At 49.9% G+C, this 22,568-nt stretch overlaps 1 protein-coding gene across 6 annotated transcripts in view; it reads left to right on the plus strand.

Moving 5' to 3' along the window:
* Positions 1-9,581, plus strand: part of TP63 (tumor protein p63) — a 91,713-nt gene extending 82,132 nt beyond the window's left edge. For 5 of the 6 annotated variants that reach the window (XM_087738925.1, XM_087738926.1, XM_087738927.1 and 2 more), the window contains 4 exons: positions 3,158-3,315; positions 4,280-4,424; positions 5,302-5,395; positions 6,657-9,581. In XM_087738925.1, coding sequence (XP_087595051.1) covers positions 3,158-3,315; positions 4,280-4,424; positions 5,302-5,395; positions 6,657-6,953 — 694 coding nt within the window. In that variant the 3' untranslated portion in view covers positions 6,954-9,581. The remainder of the gene's footprint in view (positions 1-3,157; positions 3,316-4,279; positions 4,425-5,301; positions 5,396-6,656) is intronic. The other variant, XM_087738930.1, reaches the window with a different exon arrangement.
* The last annotated feature ends 12,987 nt before the right edge of the window (positions 9,582-22,568 follow it).

Consider the following 22,568-nt stretch of genomic DNA (forward strand, 5'->3'; position numbering starts at 1 on the left):
AACCTGTGAACTGAATTGTGCTTCATATGTGGGAGAAGGAAGTTCCTTCCTGACCTCTTGAGATGATCAGTATATGCCTTGAAGCATGAGAGGCGATTGCCCTTGTATAAGCTTGCATAACTACAAATGTTATTGGCTAAATAATTACATAGCCTCTTGAAGAGAGAAAAATCAGTTGCAGAATGTGACTCAGTGCCTTTCATATCAGACTGTTCCAATAATAGTCTCTTAATTGAAGTGCTTATACCTTGCTATTAAAATGCATTTCACTGGCATTGATATTAAAGAAATGTTAATGCTCCTACTTCTAATCTTTCTTGAGACATAGTAAATATAATTTTAATGAAAATCACTGTGCATGACATTCTTATAATACCTGTTTAAAAAAAAATTGAGAAAAAAGCAATATATTTTAAATGAATCCTCAAACACCATGTAGTCCGTGTGTTTAACACCAAAAACATTTTCTTGTGTTTCTGAGGCTGTTGCTATATTGATGTGTGACATTAATTTTCAATAAAATTTTGCATCTTGGTTTATCTTGGGACTTTTCTTGGACTAGATAGCTTTCTCTAGACCTTTCACACATCTGCTTATGTGATGGAATAGTTTAGTTGAAACAAGTATGGGTACGAAGAAAAATGCTTTTGTTTCCTGTTTTATTCACTTTAGCTTGATTTTTCTTAATCTTGATTCTTATGAGAATGAATGAGGTAAGAATGGAGTCCTAAAGCTATATGTTAAAGTATGTATTTGTTTTCTATAGTGTAGGGTGCTTTGGATTGGCTTGTGTTCGCATGCTGCTTTTTTTTTTTTTTTTTTAATCCCCAATATATTTTGTAGTCTCCTAACTAGCTTTGCTGAGATTACTGTTGGTGGTGGAGAGGGCAAAGTTAGGTCCACTACTGACCCTGGACAATCTTGTTTTGTAGCAACAGACATCTTTAAAAAAAAAAAAAAAAAAAAAATCTAGTCATGAGCTCTCTGAATAAAATATGTCCCAAGCTTAAACAATGCAACTAACTCTTTTTTGGGTCATCTTTGGTGATTTGATTTGGAATTTCACTGTGTACGTGGTGACCTCCTCACTTGCATATCATGCAGATTTTGCCCAAGAGACTACTCAGGTGTGTATTAATTTCAGCTGAAGTGTTTGTGTATACTACTTCAGCATTCTCAGGCAATTTTTATTACGATTCTCATGGCCAAATCTTGTTCTCAATAATATTAGTGGGAAATGCCCCTCTTATTTTTTGGGGGGTAGATTTTGCTACTGTGCATTTATAACTTCAAAGGATGGGTGCCTGAACCTGTAAAGTAGAAATATTCATTTTGGTCCTAAATCCAGAAGCCTCTTAGGTTAAGGGTGGTGTCAACCTGACTTGAATTTCATGGCTGGCCTCAACTTTTATAATTGGTGAATTGAAACCTCAGATCTGAATCATTCCCTTCACCCTGAAAAGTTGGATCTGAACTTCATGGCTCAGTTTCACTTCCCCTTGGGAGTTGCTGCCATCGTTAATATTAATTTGTGAAGCTTCTTGTGCTTTCCACTTCCTTGAGTCTATGAAGTTTGCTGGATCTTGTCCTGCATCTTCACTGCCAAAGGACAGTTCACACCCTTCTGCACCTCCTGCAATTGTGTAACTAGGTAACATTTCTTCAGGGCCTTAGATACTCTAGCCTGTTAACATAGATGTTTTCTCCACCCAACACTGCAAGTCTTAAAAGTGCAGGAAGCTGGAGACAATGTAATTGTATGAAACCTGACCTTGAGTGCTGAAGGTTTTAATAAATTATCTAGGAATAAGTCTTTTCTTTCCTTTACACTTCGCTTATTTGAAGTAATAACTATTCTCTTTGCATAGAAGGAAAGCCAGTTCCCAGGAATTGGTGTAACCAGTTATACCCAGACAAACAAGTTTCCCAGCGGGAAATAAGATGGGAATGTGCCCTTGCACATTCACTGTGGGGTCACTGTGATATGGCCGAATGAGTGCCAGGCTCCATGGCGAGCCGGGTGACATCTACTCTGGTGGGCGAGCATGGCTTGCGAGGGTACTTCGTGTTTGGGAAGCGTGCCTGCTTCCCCAGCACCTTTGTCCAGTCTTGCAAATGCCCCTGGTGTTGGAGAAAGAAAAACCCACTCTCTTGTGGCACGGCAATGCTCTCTCAATTGCGCTCTTGGGCCCGCTTTAATGATCATTTTCTGCATATCCCAAATAAGACCCCACTCCAGATGGGATGCCGCAGCCGTAACTTGATCTGGGAACTGGGCTGTCGTTCAGAAGCAGTCTGGTCTTCGAGCTCCGGATTGCTTACGAGGTGGGATTGCAGCTGGGACCCTCGGGGCTGGGGAGGGGGAGCTCGCCAGCAAGCCCCTCTGGCCCAGTTTGTGGTTGTGCTGGATGGAGTTTGGGGCTGTCTGGACTTGAGGGAGGCTACTGCTGTTGTCAAGTGGTAATAAGAATCTGATACTCTTTGCAAGCAGCCTGCGGGGTTTGGATACCGAGTTCTTCTTAACACCAGCAAAAGCTGTGTGTCAGCATCCCAGGCAGCTCTGACCATCTCAGTAATGGTCCCTAAGGTGTATGGAGTCTGTCTTGAGTGAAGAGCCTCTGGCTGTTATATATACACCTGATAACAACCTGATTATATGAATAACTAGGAGTTTTGGAGAAACCAAGGTGATAAGTGTGATGGGATCTGAAAATTGTTTCTGCAGTCAGGTTTTAGGGGTAGTTAGGATCATTTGAGATAGCTTCCTCAGCTCTTTTTCTTACAAAAAAGCCTTTGACCACAAGTAAAAATACTATTTTTGAGTTTTCGCAGCTGTTTGCTGGCTTTGCATATGTTCTCTTCAACTGAAAAACTTACATAGAAACTTTTCCTTAAATAAAAAATTTGAACTGAAAGTGAAGCATCCCTTTGTCAGTATTTCACCATTTGTTTTTTAAATGCCCAGAATATCTGGGAAACTTCTTATTTCCTGTTGACTCTCTCTCCAATGATCTTTATCTGCGATGTTCCCATGGTGTCAGTGATTTCACTAGCAGTAGCTCACCACTGCCACAGACAAAAAAATGTAGCCCCGTGGATGCATGCTCTTAGCAACCAACCGCTGTAATCCCTGTCCTGACATCTCCTTGGTTTGCAGGACCTCCATGCAGTCGCAGTCATCCTATGGCTCCAACTCTCCACCGCTCAGCAAAATGAACAGCATGAACAAGCTGCCCTCGGTCAGCCAACTAATTAACCCCCAGCAGCGCAACGCCCTGACCCCAACCACCATCCCCGACGGCATGGGAACCAACAGTAAGAAACCCTTGCTCTTTCTCCGTGCGTGCACCTCGCTAATCTGGGGAAGGAGACTTGGCATCTCCGAGTGGCTAGTGTTAGTCTGAGACCCTGGAGTCATTCATGGCAGCAGGGCTGGGAACCTGTAGAGCCAAGTACTGCTGGCTGCTGTGCCACGGGGCAAGTCACCTGCTTTCTCCAAGCTTCAGCATGCTGCTCTGAGCCTCACAGGGGTGAACAGAGCTACTTCTTGCTGCAGATCTGGCTGGCTGCACTGTCATCTGTCTTGTTTCTTCCTTTCCCAGCAGAGGAAATGCAAACGTTGGCAAACTTCTTCCCCTTGGTTCAATTAAGTCGCTGCTTAGTTTCAAAGGAAATATCTGCATCTCACAGCTCTGCAACCTGCTTCTTCCTGGCTGCTGAAGAGTGCCCAGCAGCCCTGTAAATCCAGGATGCCAGACATGGTTCTGGGGGCTCAGTTTTGTTGGTTGGGGTTTTTTTTTTGTTGAGTTTTTTTGTTTTGTTTTTGTTTTTAAATTGCAAAAGTTCTGGGCTCTTGCCCACACCTGTTCTGATTCCCTTCGGGTGCTCTCGGTGTCTCTGAAAACAAAGCTGTTTGGCTTCCGTATTGAGTTACTCTGCTGGCTCTGTCCCCCTCCTCTCCTGCAGCAGGGAAAGCCGAGATGCCTGCGGCTTGCTTAGGTTTCTACCGAGCCTGTTTGCAAGGGAAGGTGATGCGGCAGCGCTGCCGACAGTTGCTCTGGCAAGGGGAGAGCTCCTGAAGGACTGTCTGTCATGTGGTCCTTGTACGGTCACTGTGGGCCTGCCTGAAACTCCCTGTGAGCTTGCTCTGTGCGGGACTTTGCAGGGGATTTAAGGCTGCTTCGACTGCGGGTGCTGTCCCTTGATGCCATGCTGGGGGTGAAGCGGGGGCCTGGGGACACCCGGGTAACAGTGTGCTCCTCCTTCTTCTCTCCTCCAGTTCCCATGATGGGCACCCACATGGCCATGACCGGCGACATGAATGGCCTCAGTCCCACTCAGGCGCTGCCTCCTCCCCTCTCCATGCCTTCAACGTCCCACTGCACCCCCCCTCCTCCGTACCCCACAGACTGCAGCATCGTCAGGTGAGCGGGAGCAGGCTGCCCAGCGCACGTTTCCTACCTGCAGGGAGCAGAGGCCTCGTGTTGGGAGCCTGAAGGGTCCTGCTGGGTCCCTCACCCCGTTCTCCTGGAGCACTGGATCCCAGTGGGTCTTGGCAGTCCTGGGGCTGGCACCCTCTGGGCACTGAGCCTCAAACCCCCACCTCTGAGCAACTGAGAGAAACAGGGACGTTAGGACTGCAAGAAAGCCGAGGGACGCAGCATCTATTGGACTGGTGGAGTTGAGGGTGCCAGGCAGTCTTGCAAACGTTTCTTTTTTCTTTTTTCTTTTTTCTTTTTTTTGCTTTCCCCCCCCCTTCAGCCACTCAACAAGCTATGGCTGAGGTCAGAAGCCCCTCTGTCCTCCATGAGGTCAAACAGGTTGAAAGATGCTGCCCATAAAGGAGGAATCCTTTACGCTTAGGGAGGAATGTTCTGATTTGAAGTACTTTGTGTGCATGATGTGTCTAAGCCCCAGACCCACTGCCTTGCTGAAGCCCTCTATCCGTGCAGCAGGCTGCCACGGGCTCAGCCACCTTCTGGGTGAAGTGACCTGGCAGGAGGGTCCACATGAGCCTTCCTGCCCCAAGATCCAGGCTGTGTAGCACCGGCTCTTGATTAAAGCAAGGTGCTGCCACGAGGGCTGTCTGCTAGGAGCTAAGCTGAAGGACTCCCTCATTTGTTTGATGTGGCAGCGATGTGGCTTGCTGGCCTGGGATGTCTTGGAGAAGGTCAAGCCAAGGGTGAAAGCTTTGTTTCCTGTTGCTGCAGGTTGGCTGAGTGTTTGGTTTTTCTGTGGTTTGGGCTGTTGCAGCCAGGGTGATCCTTTTTTCTCTCTCCTTCCTTCCTTCCTCCTCTGCAGCTTCTTAGCGAGGTTGGGCTGCTCATCCTGTGTGGATTATTTCACGACCCAGGGGCTGACCACCATCTATCAGATTGAGCATTACTCCATGGATGTAAGTAACTCCTCACCATTTCCTTTGTTTGCACTCTTGGCCCTGCTGTAGGAACAGGTCAGAAATCCAGACTCAGTATATTTTTATTTTTGTATTATTAGTTTGATTTAAGGCTGTCGCACACAGAGAAGACGTATTGTGAGATGAAGAGAGGCTGGACTCAGGGCCAGCATTGTAATTGCCTTGCATGGCACAGAGAAAGAGTGTCTCCCCCTCCCCACCACTGTGCATTTTAGCCCCCGAAGTGGCCCCAGCCCACATGCCTGTTAATTCCACAAGGCTTGGTTTCAGTTTACACCGCTCTGAAACACCTCACTTGCCTGCAGACAAGTAGGCTGTCCAGAAGTGGTCTGCATTTTTCCCTCCCTGCTTCTGTTTTCTGGCCTTACCTTAACAATCTTCCCTTGCCACTGGCATCTCAGCCCAGCTGTTTTTTTTCTCTTGCATGGCTTTTGCTGCAGGGTTGCTGCTTCCTCATCTGTGCCATTGCTCTCCTCAGAGCTGGCTGTTCCCTTTTTTTGCCCCAAGACTTTGCAAGGCTGTGGTGCTTTTGCTTCCTAGCATGGGCTGCCTTCCTTCTGCTGCTGCTCTAATTAGAAAAGCTGACCCAAATTAACCAAAGCTGGTTGTTAATTTTTTCAGAAGCTGATGTCACATTTCCCAGAGTTTAGGTAATGCTACTGTCAGGTACTGCACCAGAGATTGTGGGGCCTCAAAGTCCAAGTTTTCTAAGGTTATATGTCTGTTCTTAAATTTTGGTTATGTTCAAGTAATTAAGGCAGTTCCTGTAGAGTCAGATCTAGAGCTTTGAATACCAGAGCTCTGACTTGGATTCTAAAATCCTTTTGCAGGCTTTGAAATAAACATGGAAGTTTTCAAAGCCGTTGAACTTTTGCAGCCCAGCATCCCTCACCACAGACAACCAGCAGATCTCCCCAAGGTCATCTTGGAGGCCTTGCAGTCCAGTTAAACGTCTAGCTTTAGGTCACCATATCTTACGCATGAATGTGTGCTTTGTGTAACTTCAAAGCAGACCTTGTGTCCTTAGTCCTTGCTGCTTCATGGCTACACATGCTTGTTCAGAAGCAAACCACCACCTTCAGGATTAGTGGTTTGTCTTCTACAGTGCATCATGGCCCCCTGGATTTTAGCAGCTTTGTCGGTTAATAGGCATTTGCAGGGCAGCCCAGAGGCTGCTTCTACTCTCGGAGCCCAGTTTGCCCAGGGATTGCCCTGTTAAGCCCTCCACCTTGCCTTGCAGGATCTGGTGAGCCTCAAGATCCCAGAGCAGTTCCGCCATGCCATCTGGAAGGGCATCCTGGACCACCGGCAGCTCCATGACTTCTCCTCCCCTCCCCACCTCCTGCGCACCCCCAGCGGCGCCTCCACCGTCAGCGTGGGCTCCAGCGAAACCCGGGGGGAGCGGGTCATCGACGCAGTCCGCTTCACGCTCCGGCAGACCATTTCCTTCCCGCCCCGTGACGAGTGGAACGACTTCAACTTTGACATGGATGCCCGGCGCAACAAACAGCAACGCATCAAGGAGGAAGGGGAGTGAGCTCCGCAGACCCTGCTCCACCCTGCCTCGGCAACAAACTGCTCAGCCCTTCATTTGTCTTCCTTCTGCTTGGTACTGCACCCCTGGACGAAGGGCAGATGGAGCCTTCTTGCTCACACATGCTAGTTATGCTGTCTAGGTCATAGTCCTGGACTGCGACCTCCACCCCAGCTCTTGCAAGGGGAAGAGCTGAGCGAAGGGGGAAGGCGGGTGGTATTTCCTTGAAAGCCGTTGACCTTCTCACGAAGGCATTGTTCTTGTTTCGTGTTTTCCTTTTGGGGAGAGGGCTTCTTTTCTTGACTTTTGAATCCTCACACACCTTGTGGGTGTCCTGACCTGCAAACTTCTCTCTCATCCAGCGATCCTGCTTTGAAAATCAGGAAGGTTAAAATAAATTTTAAAAAAGCCAAAAAAAAAAAAACAAACACTCAACCCCAAAATGAAATGCAAAAAACATAAAGCCACCAAACTCTGAACTGGCAGTTCATCCAAAAAATAAATGGGAATCGGTCTGCTGAACGTCGCACTTAAACAGCCTCTTCCCACAGAGCTGAGTGCTCTGTTCATGTGTAATATTCTCCAGCGGAGACAGCACATGCACTTTGCTGGGCAGGCCAGCGCATAGGGCCACCTGCAACCTACTTTTTCCTTTTCCCTTGCCTTCTGTGGGGAAAAAACAAACCTGCTGTCTCTTCTTGCTTTGAATTTACATTCATGTGTATGTCCTGGTTTGCTTGTTTCAGGATATAAACACAAATACAGCCGTCGATCACTCTGGACTTCTGTCCTCCACCCAACCTCTAGCTGTTCTGTACTACCACTGACATGTAAGCTAGAGAATTAGGCTTTTCCACATACGCAGCCTGGTTTGTTTGGCATAAGAATTTGGCTACCTAGCCTCCAGTTGAACAGAGGACCAACCGAGAGCTGCACACTGATTTGTAGGGCATCAGCTATCCTAAACCCAGACAATCTTTTATTTAGACCATGCTAGATTGATTTCCTGCTGAGTAAAGTACAACCGTCTTTAGATATACCTGTAATAGGCTGGATCGTGTTGTGGTTTGTTGCTGGTAACTATAGACTAAGTGATGAGCAACTAGAAGTGGAGAGTAAAAAAAGACAGAAATTTCCAACTGCCTTGGAACAAGGACCAGTTCCTGATAATATGAGTGTTGCTACTCCAAAATGTCATGTTTACATGAGAAATTGATTTTTCTCTGTTTTTTCTTTATTGGTTCTACAGCAGCTGTGCTCTGAGGCATTTCCTCTGACTGCCAGTGATCCTGTGGACACGTAACTGAACAGAGTGCCTGTTTTCACATTCATATTGGCCAAGGTAGTGGGACTCTAACATATATAAAACAAACCTAAACTGAGGAGCTTGGCTCGGCACAGCTGCTTTCAAGTTGGCATGCTCTTTTTAACAGTAAGCCTGACTTTTTGGTTGGGGAAAGATGGAAAAAAAACAGCTTAAATGACTTGTCATCCTACCTTGCTACAACAAGATAATCTTGTTTCAATGCAGTGGCTGTTTTCTGGTCCCTGCTGTGTGCCTGTATTTCATTTAACTCCAATATTGTTAGCATCGTCCCTCCACCTGTCTGTTGTGCCAGGTCTATGTTGCATTCAAAGACTGCCTTTTGGTAACTGTGTAAGCCCATTTTGGATAGCTCTACATAGTGATGCAAGATGGTTACCCTGTAAAGTGTGTGTATATAAATATTTTTTTGTATGTGTAATTTTTGTTTCCTACAGCATAACATGCCAATTTTTTATTTCTTTTTGGGCTACCGGGTCTGACAGAACCACAATAAAATGTTGTTTGTTTTTCTGTTTTTTTTTTTTAATTATTATTTTTATGCCGAACGCTTACAGTATACCTTGTAACAAATGAGTCGTCACTGGACAAATATATTTGTATTTTTCATACTGAGATTCCTGTGTTACTTTGCAGTTGAGGGGGGAGGGGGCAGGTACCAAAAGCCTGTTTTTATCATTTTATTTTGTAACACTTCAAAGAGCAGCGTCCTAGATTTCAAAGTATTTAACGTGCTCAGTGTGAAAACTTACTGTGTCTTTTTTTTTTTTTTTTCTATATGCTACAAATGAAACGAGTTATCCTGCTCTTGACTTGATGCAAGAATTAATTCAGCGGGGCAGTGTTAGTGTGGGAAAAGTGTTAGTGCGGGTACTTTGCAAATTCCTGGAGGTGAATTAGGTTGTGCCCTTCTCAGCTCCAAGGTCTTGCATCTCCATTATGTAATCTTTCTGAGCTGCTTCAGTATTGTACAAATATTGATGCAAAAATACCGTCATTTTAGGAACTAGGAAGCTTCTGACTATATAAAGGTTAATGCAGTTAATGCTGTGCCCAGAGTCTGGGTGCATGAACTTCAGTATCTGCTTTTCAACTCAGCAGTGAGATGGAGCTTTTCTGCTGCATCACTAATGATTAAAATACATGCTGTGAAAACCTTCTTTCTACTGTATACCACTATGGGGCCCACTTCTGTATAACTGGAATCTTCAAGTGAGTTTGAACTGCTGTAGCTTTTACCCTCCCCTGTAGAGCTGTGATTTTTTTTTTTTGTTTTGTTTTGATACATCAAAGCGTATGGGTTAATTGAACTGAGAATCTGCCAATGCTTGTAGCAATGACAGTGTTGCCTGCACCAAGACCTACGTGTGTTTTGGAACACCTTGTTGTTGAAGTCAATGAAAATAAAAGCCAAACTGGAAGTGACACTGAATTCCCAAACAGCTTCTTTTCTTGCCTGTGCGCCGCCTTGGAAATGAGCAGGAGACTTTGTTGCTGCTTCCTCCTCTGAGCAGCTGGGCCTTAGCATTGCCTTTGCCCACGTGTGCCGTTTTCTAATCCCCATACCATCCATGGCACAAGGGTGTGTTGTAAGGTGCAGATCCTGGCACATCAAGTGGGTCAGCCCCTGTAAGCCTCTTGCTGAACTGAGAAGTCTTCTGGCTTTTGCATCATTTGCATGGCTCTTTTTTTGCCCTTTCATCAGGTTCCTTTATTCTGTTTCTGAGCAGGGCACCGGGAAGTGCCCCGTGTTTAATGTCCTGCTCAAACGCAATGGAGCTGTGACTGCTGTGTGCCCTGGCTGGGGGGAGGGAATGTGTCCTCTGAGCAGGCAGGATCAGTGCTGCCCTTTCCTACCTCCATGCTTGTAAAATAGCCTTGTACAGCCATCTCCGCCACCCCCTCGGAGCTTGGGGAGGTTTGTCTTCCTTATTTAACTTACACCAAAAGCTTTGTGCATCACCCCATGCATCGTCTCTCCTACCAAAGCCTTTTCCTTCTTCATAAAACTTCTTCATAAGAGCAGCTCAGAGCCAGTGGGGTGGCTTCTTTCCTTCTTCATAAGAGCAGCTCAGAGCCAGTGGGGTGGCTGTCCTAAAAGTGATGGAGTGGCCTTCATCAGCCAGTGGCTTCAGTCTGTCCATGGACCACCACATTAACAGCCCAGCTTCATGAGTGATTTCTGTGTGGGGCCCCGTATCTATCTGTTTCTTACAGTTTTCCTGGGTTATGGTTGAGGGAGGGTGCTCGGGAATGGGGAGAGTCCAAAAAAAACCCACAAAGATCTCAAAAGAAGAAAAGGCCATAGCTTACCTTGGGAGTTAGTTTCACGTTTACCATTAGGGTAGGGAAGGCCTGCCTAATTTCTTTGGTTCTGGTCACTGTTTCTTTTCACTTTTGCCAAAGGATTAGAAAAGCAGTTGTCTCTAGATATCAATATCCAGAGGCATCGGTCCCCTGGTTGCACTTTGGCAGTCAGGGATTGCTTGAATGTGGTGTTAAAGACTAGTATGTTGCCCTCAAAAGAGAAGTGCTACTACAACACCTGCAAGAATGTGCTGTTTCAGCTGATGGACTCCGTGCCTCTAGATGAGCAAACTGGATAAGGTAAAATAAGATTTCAGTTTCCATTAACGAGGTTGGCTTGAAATATGTTTGCTGATGGTTGCAATTGCTGTCTGCAGTGATCCACTGCTGGAGTAGGAACTTCTGCATTGCTTATGTTACAGCAAGGGTTTCAGTGCTGAGGAATCCCAAGCTGGCGCTCTCCCTTTTGCCCTCCACCCATACCCGCTGGAATTTTGTCTTTGGATATTGGGATGCTTCATATGCAGGCATGAAGTTTTCAGGGCAGGGATCCATCACAGGCTTCCAGTTGTGTTTTGCAAGCCTGGGTGGACCTCTGAAGACGTGCATACCCTTCTATGCTGTTTTCCAAGTGTGCTGAAGCTAGCAATCCCCTGGAATGAAACTTATCCGGACAGAACAAAACTTGGCAAATGCCCGAGTAGAGCCTGTAAAGGGTGTCTTGCTCATCACGTTCTTCCTGTCCTATGTGGCTTATCAGAAACCCCTGCCTTCCTGACAGCAAAGTGGCCACCTGCGCTGCAGTGGGAGCATTGCAGGACCTGGCCTCCCACTCCACCTCTTTGCAAGTTGTTTCTCAGTGGGAAAACGGTGTGGGCAGCCCAGCCCTAGCACCAAGCAGGAGCTTGGGCTGTTTGGCCTTCTGATTTGCTGAGCTATGAAATGTATAGCTTATACAAACCGCTGTGTGAAGGTTAGTGAGAGGAGCTGCACTGGGCCAGTGCTTTAGCCTGAAAGGTTCCCTGCATATTCTTCTCAGTGGGGTGGCAGTGCATGGCCACTGCCCAGGCGTGGAGTGTGGCCACCTGGGCACAGGCTGTGCCGATGCTGAGCCTTCAGCAGGCAGGTTTGGCAAACAGCCTCGCCTGGCTGCCAGGCTCGAGCTGGTGGTTTCTGGGTCCCGAGATGTTTTGGCTCTCTGCGACCCGTGACAGCAGTGTATTGCAAAGGGTAGAGGCTGGAGTTTTGGAGTCTTGTTGTTTATGTTTCATACACTGGCCATGAAGGTCAAATAAACTGGAAGGAAGCTAAACTTTATGCTCTGTTGGCAAGGACTGGCTGCAGATTTCTCCCAGCTTGCTTCCTTAAGATTAAGGAGCCAAAATTTTACTCAGAGGTATATGGCAGTAGCCCTTTGCTACACCTTTGCTCTCCTGATCTGGGCCCCATGGACAGGTCCCTTATATCCCATCCCCTCCCAACTGTACCATCCCTGCAGTACAAGGCCTCAACATTAGTGCTGTGGAAACAGATGGGTTTGGGTTTTTGTGTGCATTTCTATTAGTAGGTGCCTTTCATTCAGTGAGGAGTTGTAGCCCCTCTGCAGCCCCTTCCGTCTGCCTGTGGATGTTGCAGGGCTGCCCATCGCAGCCATGCCCTGCTGCTGGCAGAGCGTGGCCGTGTGCTTCCTTGGCTCAAATGGGTCTAAGTCCTTTTTGGGGTGTTGGTGGGGAAATCAGCTTGTTTTATTAAAATGCTTTGACTTCCTTGTAAATATTCCTACAGTGTCACATGTTTTGTTCTTAGGAAACAACAGCTCTGCCTTCACGAAGCGAGCCAGACGCCTGGGACTGCTGGTGAGTAAAGGAAAGGCTATGTGGGAGTGGGGGGGAAGGAGAAGCAGGATTTGGGGTGGGACAGAGAGACAGGGACGGCTATAGCTGCAGCCTCAGGGCACAAGCAAGCACTGAGGGCCATCTCTGGGGACTGTGCAGTGACTGTGTGCCTGCAGCATTGAAGCTAAAGGCTGAAGAGTCCTAACAGCACCTGAGGACGTTGCTTGTGCCCAGCGTGTTTCTGCCTTGGTGGCTGCAGTAACCTCACTCTGCTCCCACAGCAACATCAGACACAGGCCTGTGGGCAACTGAATTTCAACCTGATAGCTGTAACATTAGGTGTTTGGTGAGCGTCTCCATGCACCATTCTGCTGATTTTCTCACTGCCGTTGCAGTGCAGTGCCCTTGGCATACAGTGATAATGTGAGCACAGCAGCCAGTGGCTTTTTTGGCTGTGCCACCTCCCGGGACGATGGGGATACATGCTCTGACAGGAGGTGGGTGCCTTCTGGCGTGCTCAGCAATTACTCACAGGCAGCTGGGCTGATACCAACCATTACAGCATGCAAGGGAGATGCTTACGTTGTCTCTCCCAACTGTCTAGGGTAGGAGGTTAGGCTCCCTGCATCATCAGTGGCAAGAAAGTCCCCAGGGAGCCATTCAGAGCATATTAGCTTCCCACTCCCATTAGCCCAGGAAGATGTGGTCTCATTATTGCCTGCATCAAGGCCCAAGGAAGACTAAGCTTGTTTGTTAATATTAAGGTGGACGGCTCTGTCCGTGCAACCAGCTTTGCTGAGTTCCTAAGGCTTGGGGCTGCACTGCGAGAGACGCTCATGGCACAGCCATGTGCAACACAGTGGAAAGTAACTGGCTGCAGGGCTCTGCGTGTGGCAAAGAAACTGGTGCAGGGTCTGAAGAGAAAAGGAAAAACTGAAACAAAATAACTAGCAGACCTGGAGAAGAGATGGTGCTTTTCCCCTTCTGTTTTGACTGCCAGCACTCTTGACATGGGTGTCTAGCAGCAAACTTAAAAAAAAAAAAAAAAAAAAAAGAAAAAAAGGCGTACAAATCCAATCTGGCATTAAAAAAAAAAAAATTGAGACAACAGGAGATCTGGCTGCACTGAAGCCAAGGCGCTCCCGAGTGCATCATCTCCCACCGGCGCTGGTTCCTCTGTCAAGGGGATTCGTAATGCTGCCTCCATAAAAAAGAAAAAACTATAAAAATGAGGAGGGCAGCGGTGATGCGCAGCCCGCGGAGCCGGGCGGAGCGGAGCCGGGCGGAGCGGAGCCGGGTGGAGCGGAGCCCGGGGAGCCACTGCCCTCTAGCGGGACCCGCTCCGCGCCCGGCCCGGCTCTGGGCACCGGGGGCCGCTCTGCCGCCGGCGGCGTGGAATCGGCGTGCAGGGACTTGCTGCAGCTCCAAGGGGAGGATGAAGGCTCATGGTGCCAGCCCTCCTCCTGCCGCCTTTGTGGTCCCGTGTTCCCCACCACAGGCAGGTGCAACCCAAATTGCTGAGCCTGTGTGCCCCTCCTCAGCCCCCCAAACAGCTCCTGTGCTCATGGTGTGGGCATGAGTTTTATGAAACTGCCTTTTTCAGCACCTTTCCCCTCACATACTACATGCAAGAGCTGCAGCAGCAACTCTTCCTTGTTTATTTTGCATGGGTGGAATAAGCAAGTGGCCTATTGGTGTTTCAGAGCAACTTTTACTGTAGCTGCCTCTTGGGAAAGCTGCTGCTCTCCTGCCCTTTGCTGTGCACCCAGGGAATCCCCAGTGTTGTGCCTATGCCAACCAACACCAGCAAAAATGAGAAATTCAGAAGACGAAGACCAAAAACCATCACCTCTCATACCGGCAGAGACAACTGCTCTCACCACAGGCAGCACCTGGGTGCAAAAAGCCTGAAGCCATGCCCTCGGTTGGTGAACCTCTACCCAGAGATGTCTCCAGAGCCAGAGCCTCCCCATCCCAGGAGGCTGGTTGGAGGCGCACTGGAGGCAAGCAGCCCTGCATGGTTATCCCATGCTGCAACAGCCGGAAGCCACGGCCAGCATGCAGGAGCACCTCAGGCTCCCAGGTCCATGCGTGCCCTGCCCAAGGGCACAAGAGGTGCCCCACCTTCCCTCCGTGCACATGCACAGAACCTTAGCTGCAAAAGTCCTCCCTGCCAGAGCGATACACATCTCTTCTTCCAGCTGAGAAAATACCACCAGGTATTTTGCAGGGAGCGCACGCTGCAGCCAGGAACTCCCACAGCAGCACCTGGCTGGAGCATCGGCAGCCGGCTCCGAGCTCCCACGCTGCTGTGGCAGCCAGCTCAGCCAGTCTGGGTGGGGAACCCGGCACCCCGCCAGGGCCGACCCACCTGCAGCACCCAGCACCCTGCTGTGCACCTGCACAGCTCCGCAGGGTGCTGCACGCAGAGCGGGGCTCTCCCCCAGGGCTCCCCGCAGGCTGTTGGCTCCAAGGCGGTGAGCTGGCTCCAGCTCAGTTTGCTGGTGCGTGCTGTAAAAGCTCGCCCCACTTGTGTGGCCCATGTGCGGTTCTGCCCCAGGGGAGGCCAAACATGAGAGCAGCCCCCAGCACTGGGCAGGCACCCACCCACCGCAGTTCAGGGCTGTGCCATGGAGACAGGTTGCAGCTCCCAAGGAGAAGCTGGGGAGCTGGAGAGGATGGCACCCACCTTGACTGGGAGGTGGGGAGGGGTATGCCGTGCTGGCAGCCATAGGCAACACTTGTGCTGGATCTGGGCTCCAGGGCCATGCTCTGCCCACGCAGGCTTTCTGCTCAGCACCCAGGTGCCCGCATTGCTCACCCCTACCGTGGCCTCCAGGTCCCAGCTTGGCTTTCCTGGCTGGGGTGGCCGTGGCCTGCAGGGAGACCAGAAGGAAGAGTGCCCAAGCTGCTCATTTGCACACAAAGGTGTGAACTGGGTGCTCAGCGCTCAGGTGTGGACAAGCGTTTGTCAGGTGTTTCTTTCCGGTTATTCTGCATTCAGCCTGAGCATTTCCAAGTAGTCTCCTACTTGTCCATCTCCAGTCTTTACCTGCATTTTCCTTTCCCCCATCAGTAGCTGCACCATGAAGCAGGGCAGGAGCAGGTCCGAAGGGGAAGATGTTGGGGTGGCCCCTTGGTCCCTTGGAAGGGATTTTTCATCTCTGTCCTGGAGCAGTGAACTCTGGCAAGGTGTTTTCTAGGAGAGCCTCTGATTTCCTCCAGTTTTTCCTGAGCTTCCTAAACATCACCCCAGGGAATCTGCTGACTTTTTCCTATTTTCTTCCTGAGGTGGTTGTTGTTTGTTGACTGGTTCTTTTTTTGTTTTGTTTTGTTTTCCCAAATCCCTCTGTGAGCCTCTGATTAACTCAGCTTCTGATTCCTTGGAAATCACCTCTGGAGAAAATGCTGAAGATTTCTACACACGTGATCCACCTTCTTCTTGGCTGTGTGGCCCTCAGTGCTGGAATTGGGTAAGAAATGTTACAACAGATCCTAGTAGTCTATAGCAGGGATGTTAGGCAACCAAATATTGCACAGTGCTGCATGAAAAACTCTTTGATTAATTAAAGACATGCGTGGCTACACAATTGCATCAAATTATTCATGTGCCATGGTGAAATGCGAGATAAATGCATTGATTCCTTATTCCAAGGACACAGTCAAGCAGCCCATGCTGAACCTGGAGAGAGTTGCCAACCTGAAGGTGAACATGAACATTTTCACGGAGGTATTTTTCACAGAAACAAGAGGTAACAGGTCACCTCCAGCACAAGAAAAAGTGCCTAGAAGGTGCTGCAATGCCTACATATAAGCAGCCCAGCCCCAGAGCAGAGTCCAGCACCCTTCCCCCAGGGCAGTATTAGGCCCTCTGAAGGCTGTCGCAGAGCCCTGTGCACTGAGCAAATACCCATCTCGCTGGCACGTGTGAGCTGGTGCCCTCATTTCTGGCATTTAGGCTCTGGCCTGAGCTTCAAACCCACAACATCCTTTGAAAATCCTGAGCAAGGCTCCCTTTTTCTAGAGGCGCAGCCTGTGGCAGTGCCTCCCTGCCACTAAGGGTGATATCTGGAGGGCACAGACCCCACTGTTTGCTCTCCCAGTAGGAAAGTTTTCATAGAATCATAGAATCGTGAAGGTTGGAAAAGACCCTTAAGATCATTGAGTCCAACCATTAACCTGACACTGCCAAGTCCACCACTAAACCATGTCCTCAAGCACCACGTCTACCTGTCTTTTAAATACCTCCAGGGATGGAGACTCAATCACTTCCCTGGGCAGCCTGTTCCAATGCCTGAGTACCCTTTCGGTGAAGAAGTTTTTCCTAATATCCAACCTAAACTGCCCCTGGCGCAGCTTGAGGCCGTTTCCTCTTGTCCTATTGCTTGTTACCTGGGAGAAGAGACTGACCCCCCCACCTTGCTACAACCTCCTTTCAGGTAGTTGTAGAGAGCAATAAGGTCTCCCCTCAGCCTCCTCTTCTCCAAACTAAACAACCCCAGTTCCCTCAGCTGCTCCTCATAAGACTTGTGCTCCAGACCCTTCACCAGCCTTGTTGCCCTTCTCTGGACACGCTCCAGCACCTCGATGTCCTTCTTGTAGTGAGGGGTCCAAAACTGAACACACTACTTGAGGTGTGGCCTCACCAGTGCCGAGTACAGGGGTACGATCACCTCCCTGATCCTGCTGGCCACACTATTCCTGATACAAACCAGGATGCCATTGGCCCTCTTGGCCACCTGAGCACACTGCTGGCTCATGTTCAGGCGGCTGTCAACCAATACCTCCAGGTCCTTTTCTGCCAGGCAGCTCTCCAGCCACTCCTCCCCAAGCCTGTAGTGTTGCATGGGGTGGTTGTGACTGAAGTGCAGGACCCGGCACTGAGCCTTGTTGAACCTCATACAGTTGGCCCTGGCCCAACGATCCAGCCTGTCCAGGTCCCTCTGTAGGGCCTTCCTACCCTCAAGCAGATCAACACTTCCACCCAACTTGGTGTCTACTGCAAACTTACTGAGGGTACACTCAATCCCCTCATCCAGATCATCAGTGAAGATATTGAACAGGACCAGCCTCAATACTGAGCCCTTTCTTCCAGCTCTAAGTGCTATGGGTAGCAAGACTGTTAGTTCTATCATAGCTGATATTCTGGCCTTTCTTGCTTCTTAATTAGTGACTTGAACAGAAGGAAGCCAGTGTTTAGGAGCTATCAGCAGGCGGGATTGTGCTGTGCATTGAAGATTAAGCACTCACGGTAAAAACACATGCACCAAAACCACACACAAACTCCATTTGCACAACTATAACAGCAGTGACTCAGCTTGCCCCAAAGAAGGGATGGTCGAACGTGTTCCACCTGGCCCTGAACCTTATCATTTCACCCAAGGGTAAAATATAAGCAAGTAACCATTAAGGCAAGTACGTTACTGTCAGGCCGTGGGCAGCAGCTGTCTCAGATTATTTCAGCCTTGTCTCGGAGATGAGGAAATTGGACATGACTGAAAGCCCTGCCAGGGATGCCAGCAGCCAGCTGGAGATGGGCAGGTGAGGAGGTGAAGGCGAAGGCACTCTGTGTCCCACACAGGCTGTGACCGGCTGCTGTCCGGGGAGGTCTCAGGAGCAGAAAGAGCTAATTGAAATTTGATTTTTATTTTTTTTCTGTTGTTTTTGTAGTGGTGCTCCCATGGCCAGGAAGCAGCAGAGTTACTGCAGCATTTCACGGAAGATGAAGCCCAGCCAGAGCCTGGCTGGGAAGACATGGAGCACAAACTGCAGCACTTGACTCTTTTTCACATCTTCAAGAGGAACAGAGTAGAGCCTGCCTTCTGCTCCATTTGAGGTGAAGTGATGTTGGGCCCAAGGAGCGCACTGGTTAAACCTTGCATGCCTGGTTAGGCCAGGGCATATGGAATACCTTTGAGAAGGCTCTCAGCTAGTTGAGACAGCCAAATCAAACCCAGCAAGGCTGCAGAAAAGGGTGCCCAAGATGGACATCTATACTAATATGGGCAAATTTCCTAAACCTGATTTTCTTCCCATTCATGCTGCTTTAGCTGGTTGGGAGCATCCCTATTGCAAATGAAAGAAGAGCAATGCTGACCAGGTGACCAGGCATGACAGAGAGGGAGAAGGTCTGGGTGATGCTCCCAGACCTGGCCTGCTCCCAGGTAGCACCCTGCCCTGTTCCCCCTCCCAGGGCAGAACAGGAGGACCCCTCTGATGCCTTTATCCCTGTTCATACTGAGTGTGTCTGCAAGGCAGAGCTGCCTTCAGACTAGCGTGGCCTGGCAGCATGGTGACTGATGACTTGCAGAGCTGCTGAGGGAAGGGAAAGCAAAGAGTCCTGTTGGGTTTTCCTGAAAACTGGAAGGTGTTTTGGAGAAATCATCAGCAGCCATGTCATCCCTTGGGAAGAGTGGAAGTGCTGGAAGTGAGATGCAGTTTGAAGGCAGCAGGGCAGAAGCCAAGGCAGTGCCTGGGGTGTGCAGCATTTGGGTCTCCCTTGCGTGCCAGTGCTATGTGGTATTCACAGCTGGGGCAAAGAAGTGCTGAGGGATGGCAGCTCTTCTGCATAGCCTGGAGCATGGGCTACCCAGCAGGAGCTTCTGACCTGGAAATTTTCTTTTGCTGCTAGGCCCATCACAAAAACAGGAGAGTTGTTTGTTATCTTTTGTCTCGTGGCGCCAGCGGTTGAGCAAGAGGAATGGGAGGCTGGCTGCCGGCATCTGTATTTGTGCCATCCGGAGCTCCCACCTAATCCCACTGGGTGGAGGACTCACGGGCTTGGTAACGTTCCTGGTATGGCATATCTCACCTTTTGTTTCAGTGTAATTAGTCTGAAAGGGGAGAAAGGATGTAGCATCTTCCACCTCAAGGGGAACCACTAAAGATTTGTTGTGCTCCCAGAGCAAACGCAATTTGTAGATTTGGCCTGATTCCCCCCAAGCAGCAATGCTAGCAGCTCCAGCCACCTCAACTGGGCCCAGCAGCTGAGGGGCAGGCAGGCGTGCCAGCAGCTCTCGGCCATGCGGACGCCGCAGTCAGGCTGCTTCCAGCCTGCACTGGCAGGGTGCAGGTCATGGCTGCCGGGTCAGTGCTGCAGCTCCCGGTGCAGATGTTCACGCAAACAGGGAGGAACACGCATGGTGCCGGCTGAGCGGAGCAGGGTGTGTGCCCATCAGCCAGGCTTTCTCACTCCCTGCAGCACCTGTGTTTGGTGCAAAGTATGTTTACTTCCCTGCAGAGTCTCTGGTGGTTCCAGAGGGGTGGGCAAGCCCAAGCTGCCAGGAAAGCCTGGTGGCAGCCCTGTGGGCTTGTGGCTGGCAGGGTGGACCTGGCAGTTTGCTGGGCGCAGGAGAGCACGGCACATCAGTTGCTCATGGCTGAGCTTTTGGAAGATGTGTGTGAGCATCCTTCTCTTCATAGCCATGAGTGAGATGGGAAAAACCATCCTGGGCTGCTTTGCTTGGAGAGGTGCTGCAAGGGCTGGGCGAGCCACCTGGGGAAGCACAGGGCAGAGCCAGGCTCAGGAGAAAGTCCATATATACTTTGTCCCATCCCTAAGAGTCGCTGTCAGGGCCATGTTTCAAGGCAGGGATGGTTATTCTGAAAGTGTTTGCTCAGAGTGCCTCAGGGTGTCAACCGCACAAAGCTCAGGGCTTTCCCTGGGGACCTTCAGTGACAAATCCCTTCCCTGCAGCTGTGTGAAATGAGGCCGGGCAACGAGGCTGGGATTTTCGATGATCACTCCTGGACTGGCAAGGAGCTCACAGCCTGCCTCATCTTCTCCCAGTGCCACGGGCTGCCCATATGAAAGGCTTCATTTTCCTTTGAATGGTTGTGCAGAGCAAGGAAGGATGGGCTTGCCCTAGAGCTGTTTGCAGTGTGTTTGAGCTGGGGGGGGGGATTAAAAAAATGCTGTGTGAGGTGGCTGAGGGTTTTCCCCACCCGGCCAATGAGCCCGTGCCCCTGCACCCCGCTCCTCTGCTTGGAGGAGCCAGGCTGTGGCCCTGCAGCTGTAGTCAGGTAACTGTCACAGAGAAGATAGACATGAAACTACTCATCTCCTTCTGCCTCACCCAGAGCCAGAAGGGTTTTTTGAAAACAAAAATAAAGGGGAAAATTCAGTCTCCACCCATCCACCCAATTTGGCCACTAAATCAAATAAAACAATCTCGGAGCTGGCACCACGGGAACAGTGAATGCCAGCTCCCAGCCTCTCACACGAGGTGTCGAAACGAAAGGAGATGAACAAACAACCCCCAGGTGCCTGGGGGCAGCAAACTGGTTTTAAGATGCTGGTGGGTTGTTTTTTCCCCATGCAGTGGTGGGACCAGCCCCTCATGATCCCTCCAGGACTAAACAGATCCCCCACCATGGTGTTTGGCCATCCCTGGGCCATGGGCACACATTGATGGGGCTCCAAGAGGAGGGCTTCATGCGGAAATGCGTGTCACCACAGATGGTTTTTGTCAGCATCCTGGTGTGGGGCAATGCGGCCTGTGACTAACAATGTGGTGAAGGGGATGTCAGGCTCAGGCATCACTTCAGCTGTGCCCAGCTGCTGCAGAGAGCCCTTCAGGGATGAGCTTGGTGCCAAGATGCTTGGTTTCAGTGGTTTTCCAGCCAAAATTCCCCTGCTAGAGCTACGTACACTCAGAGGTGGCTCTAGGTTTGCCATGAACAGGCCTTTCACAGGCAAGACAAAGATCCTTGCAAAATTTGCCAGAGGATCCACATTCTCCTCTCTACGTGGGGGATCATAAGAGAGTTTCTTCTCCACCCTTGCTACGGTCCAGTTAAAGCACTGTGAACAGCTGGGAGGTGCCTTGCAGGGCATTCACACTTCTTTCCAGCTTCTGCCTCATTGCAGTCAAACCAACCAGTTTCATTTCTTGCCGTGGAGCCGCCCAAAGCACATTGGTGGCATGTGGTGGCCTCATTTGTCACCAACAAAGCAGCCTTTAGCCCGGCACTTTCAGCCAGTGTCGGGTGCAGAAGCACTGCAAGGAGGGGATGGTGATGCTGGGCTGTGCTGGGAGGTCAGCCATGCTCCTGGCACTGCCGAGAGCAGCTGGGCCAGTCCAATGCAACATTTCCCCCAAACCTGGGAGTGAAGCCACCCTAAGGCCATTGTAAAAAAGCCATGTGTGATAAAAGTTGTTTGTTTTTTTTTTTCCAGTGTTTTTCCCCATGTGCTGGAGCCATTGGGCTCGCATGCAAGGCAGCGAGGGAGCTGCTTATCGGCTCACCCCATCGCAGCAGCAAACTGATGGTGCCGCTACCATCTCTGCTGTTAATCTCATTACAAATAAAGGAGGGGTAGAAGCTAAACGGAGCTCATATTAATTCCCCCTGCCCTGCCCTGCTCAACCTCAGGAAATACCTACTAGAACTGCCATTCTCGTTATCCAAACCACCCATGGAAACGATCATTAGCTGACTTGCTCCTTTGCCAAGCGTGTCCAGTCGCCAGCCTGGCTCCGTTTGCCCATGGGGCCCTGGCGTTGCCTGCTCCTGCCATGGCACGCACTGCGGTTGCCTGCACCTGCACTCTTCTGCCATGGCCTCGCACACTGCCTGCTGCTGCCCAGCTGGACCAAGGCTGAACCTCAGTCCCCTGCGGCTCACCGGCTCTCTGCCTTGCCCCAGAAAGAAGGTGAGTGTGGCCAGGCAGCTCTTCGAGTTGCCTGTTTTGCTTTCTCAAGTTTCTGTAGTGTGCTGGAGTTATTTTTGGCAGGGTTGGATGGTGGCCAGGGCGTTGGGACATGTTGACATTTATGAGTTTTTGGTTTTGTTTTTTTTTTTTGCATAACAAAGTTTTGCTAAATGAGAAGGAAACAAACTCGGTGCCAGCTTTCCCCATGTGTTTAAAACAAGATAAAAGTCATGCTGGGCTGGTTGTGGCATCCACTAGACCTGTGAAGACAGCAGTTTGCTGGTGCAGTGTGTGCTCTGGTGACGGACAAGCAACCCATGCACATTACGCTGTGCTCCGGAAGGATATGGGGGGCCCTGCTGTTCTGGGTGGCATCTATTGCAACCGTCCATGCGGGACCCCCAGGCCCAAAGTGAAGGCAGGGCTGTGCCTGGGGTGAACAACGGTGCAGGATCTGGCCTCGTACACGGCTGCACTGCGTTGGTTCTGGGGTGCCG

This window comes from Nipponia nippon, unplaced genomic scaffold, assembly GCF_047370975.1.
Source record: "Nipponia nippon isolate SJK-2023a ecotype South Korea unplaced genomic scaffold, ASM4737097v1 scaffold_7, whole genome shotgun sequence".
Taxonomy (NCBI): Eukaryota; Metazoa; Chordata; class Aves; order Pelecaniformes; family Threskiornithidae; genus Nipponia; species Nipponia nippon.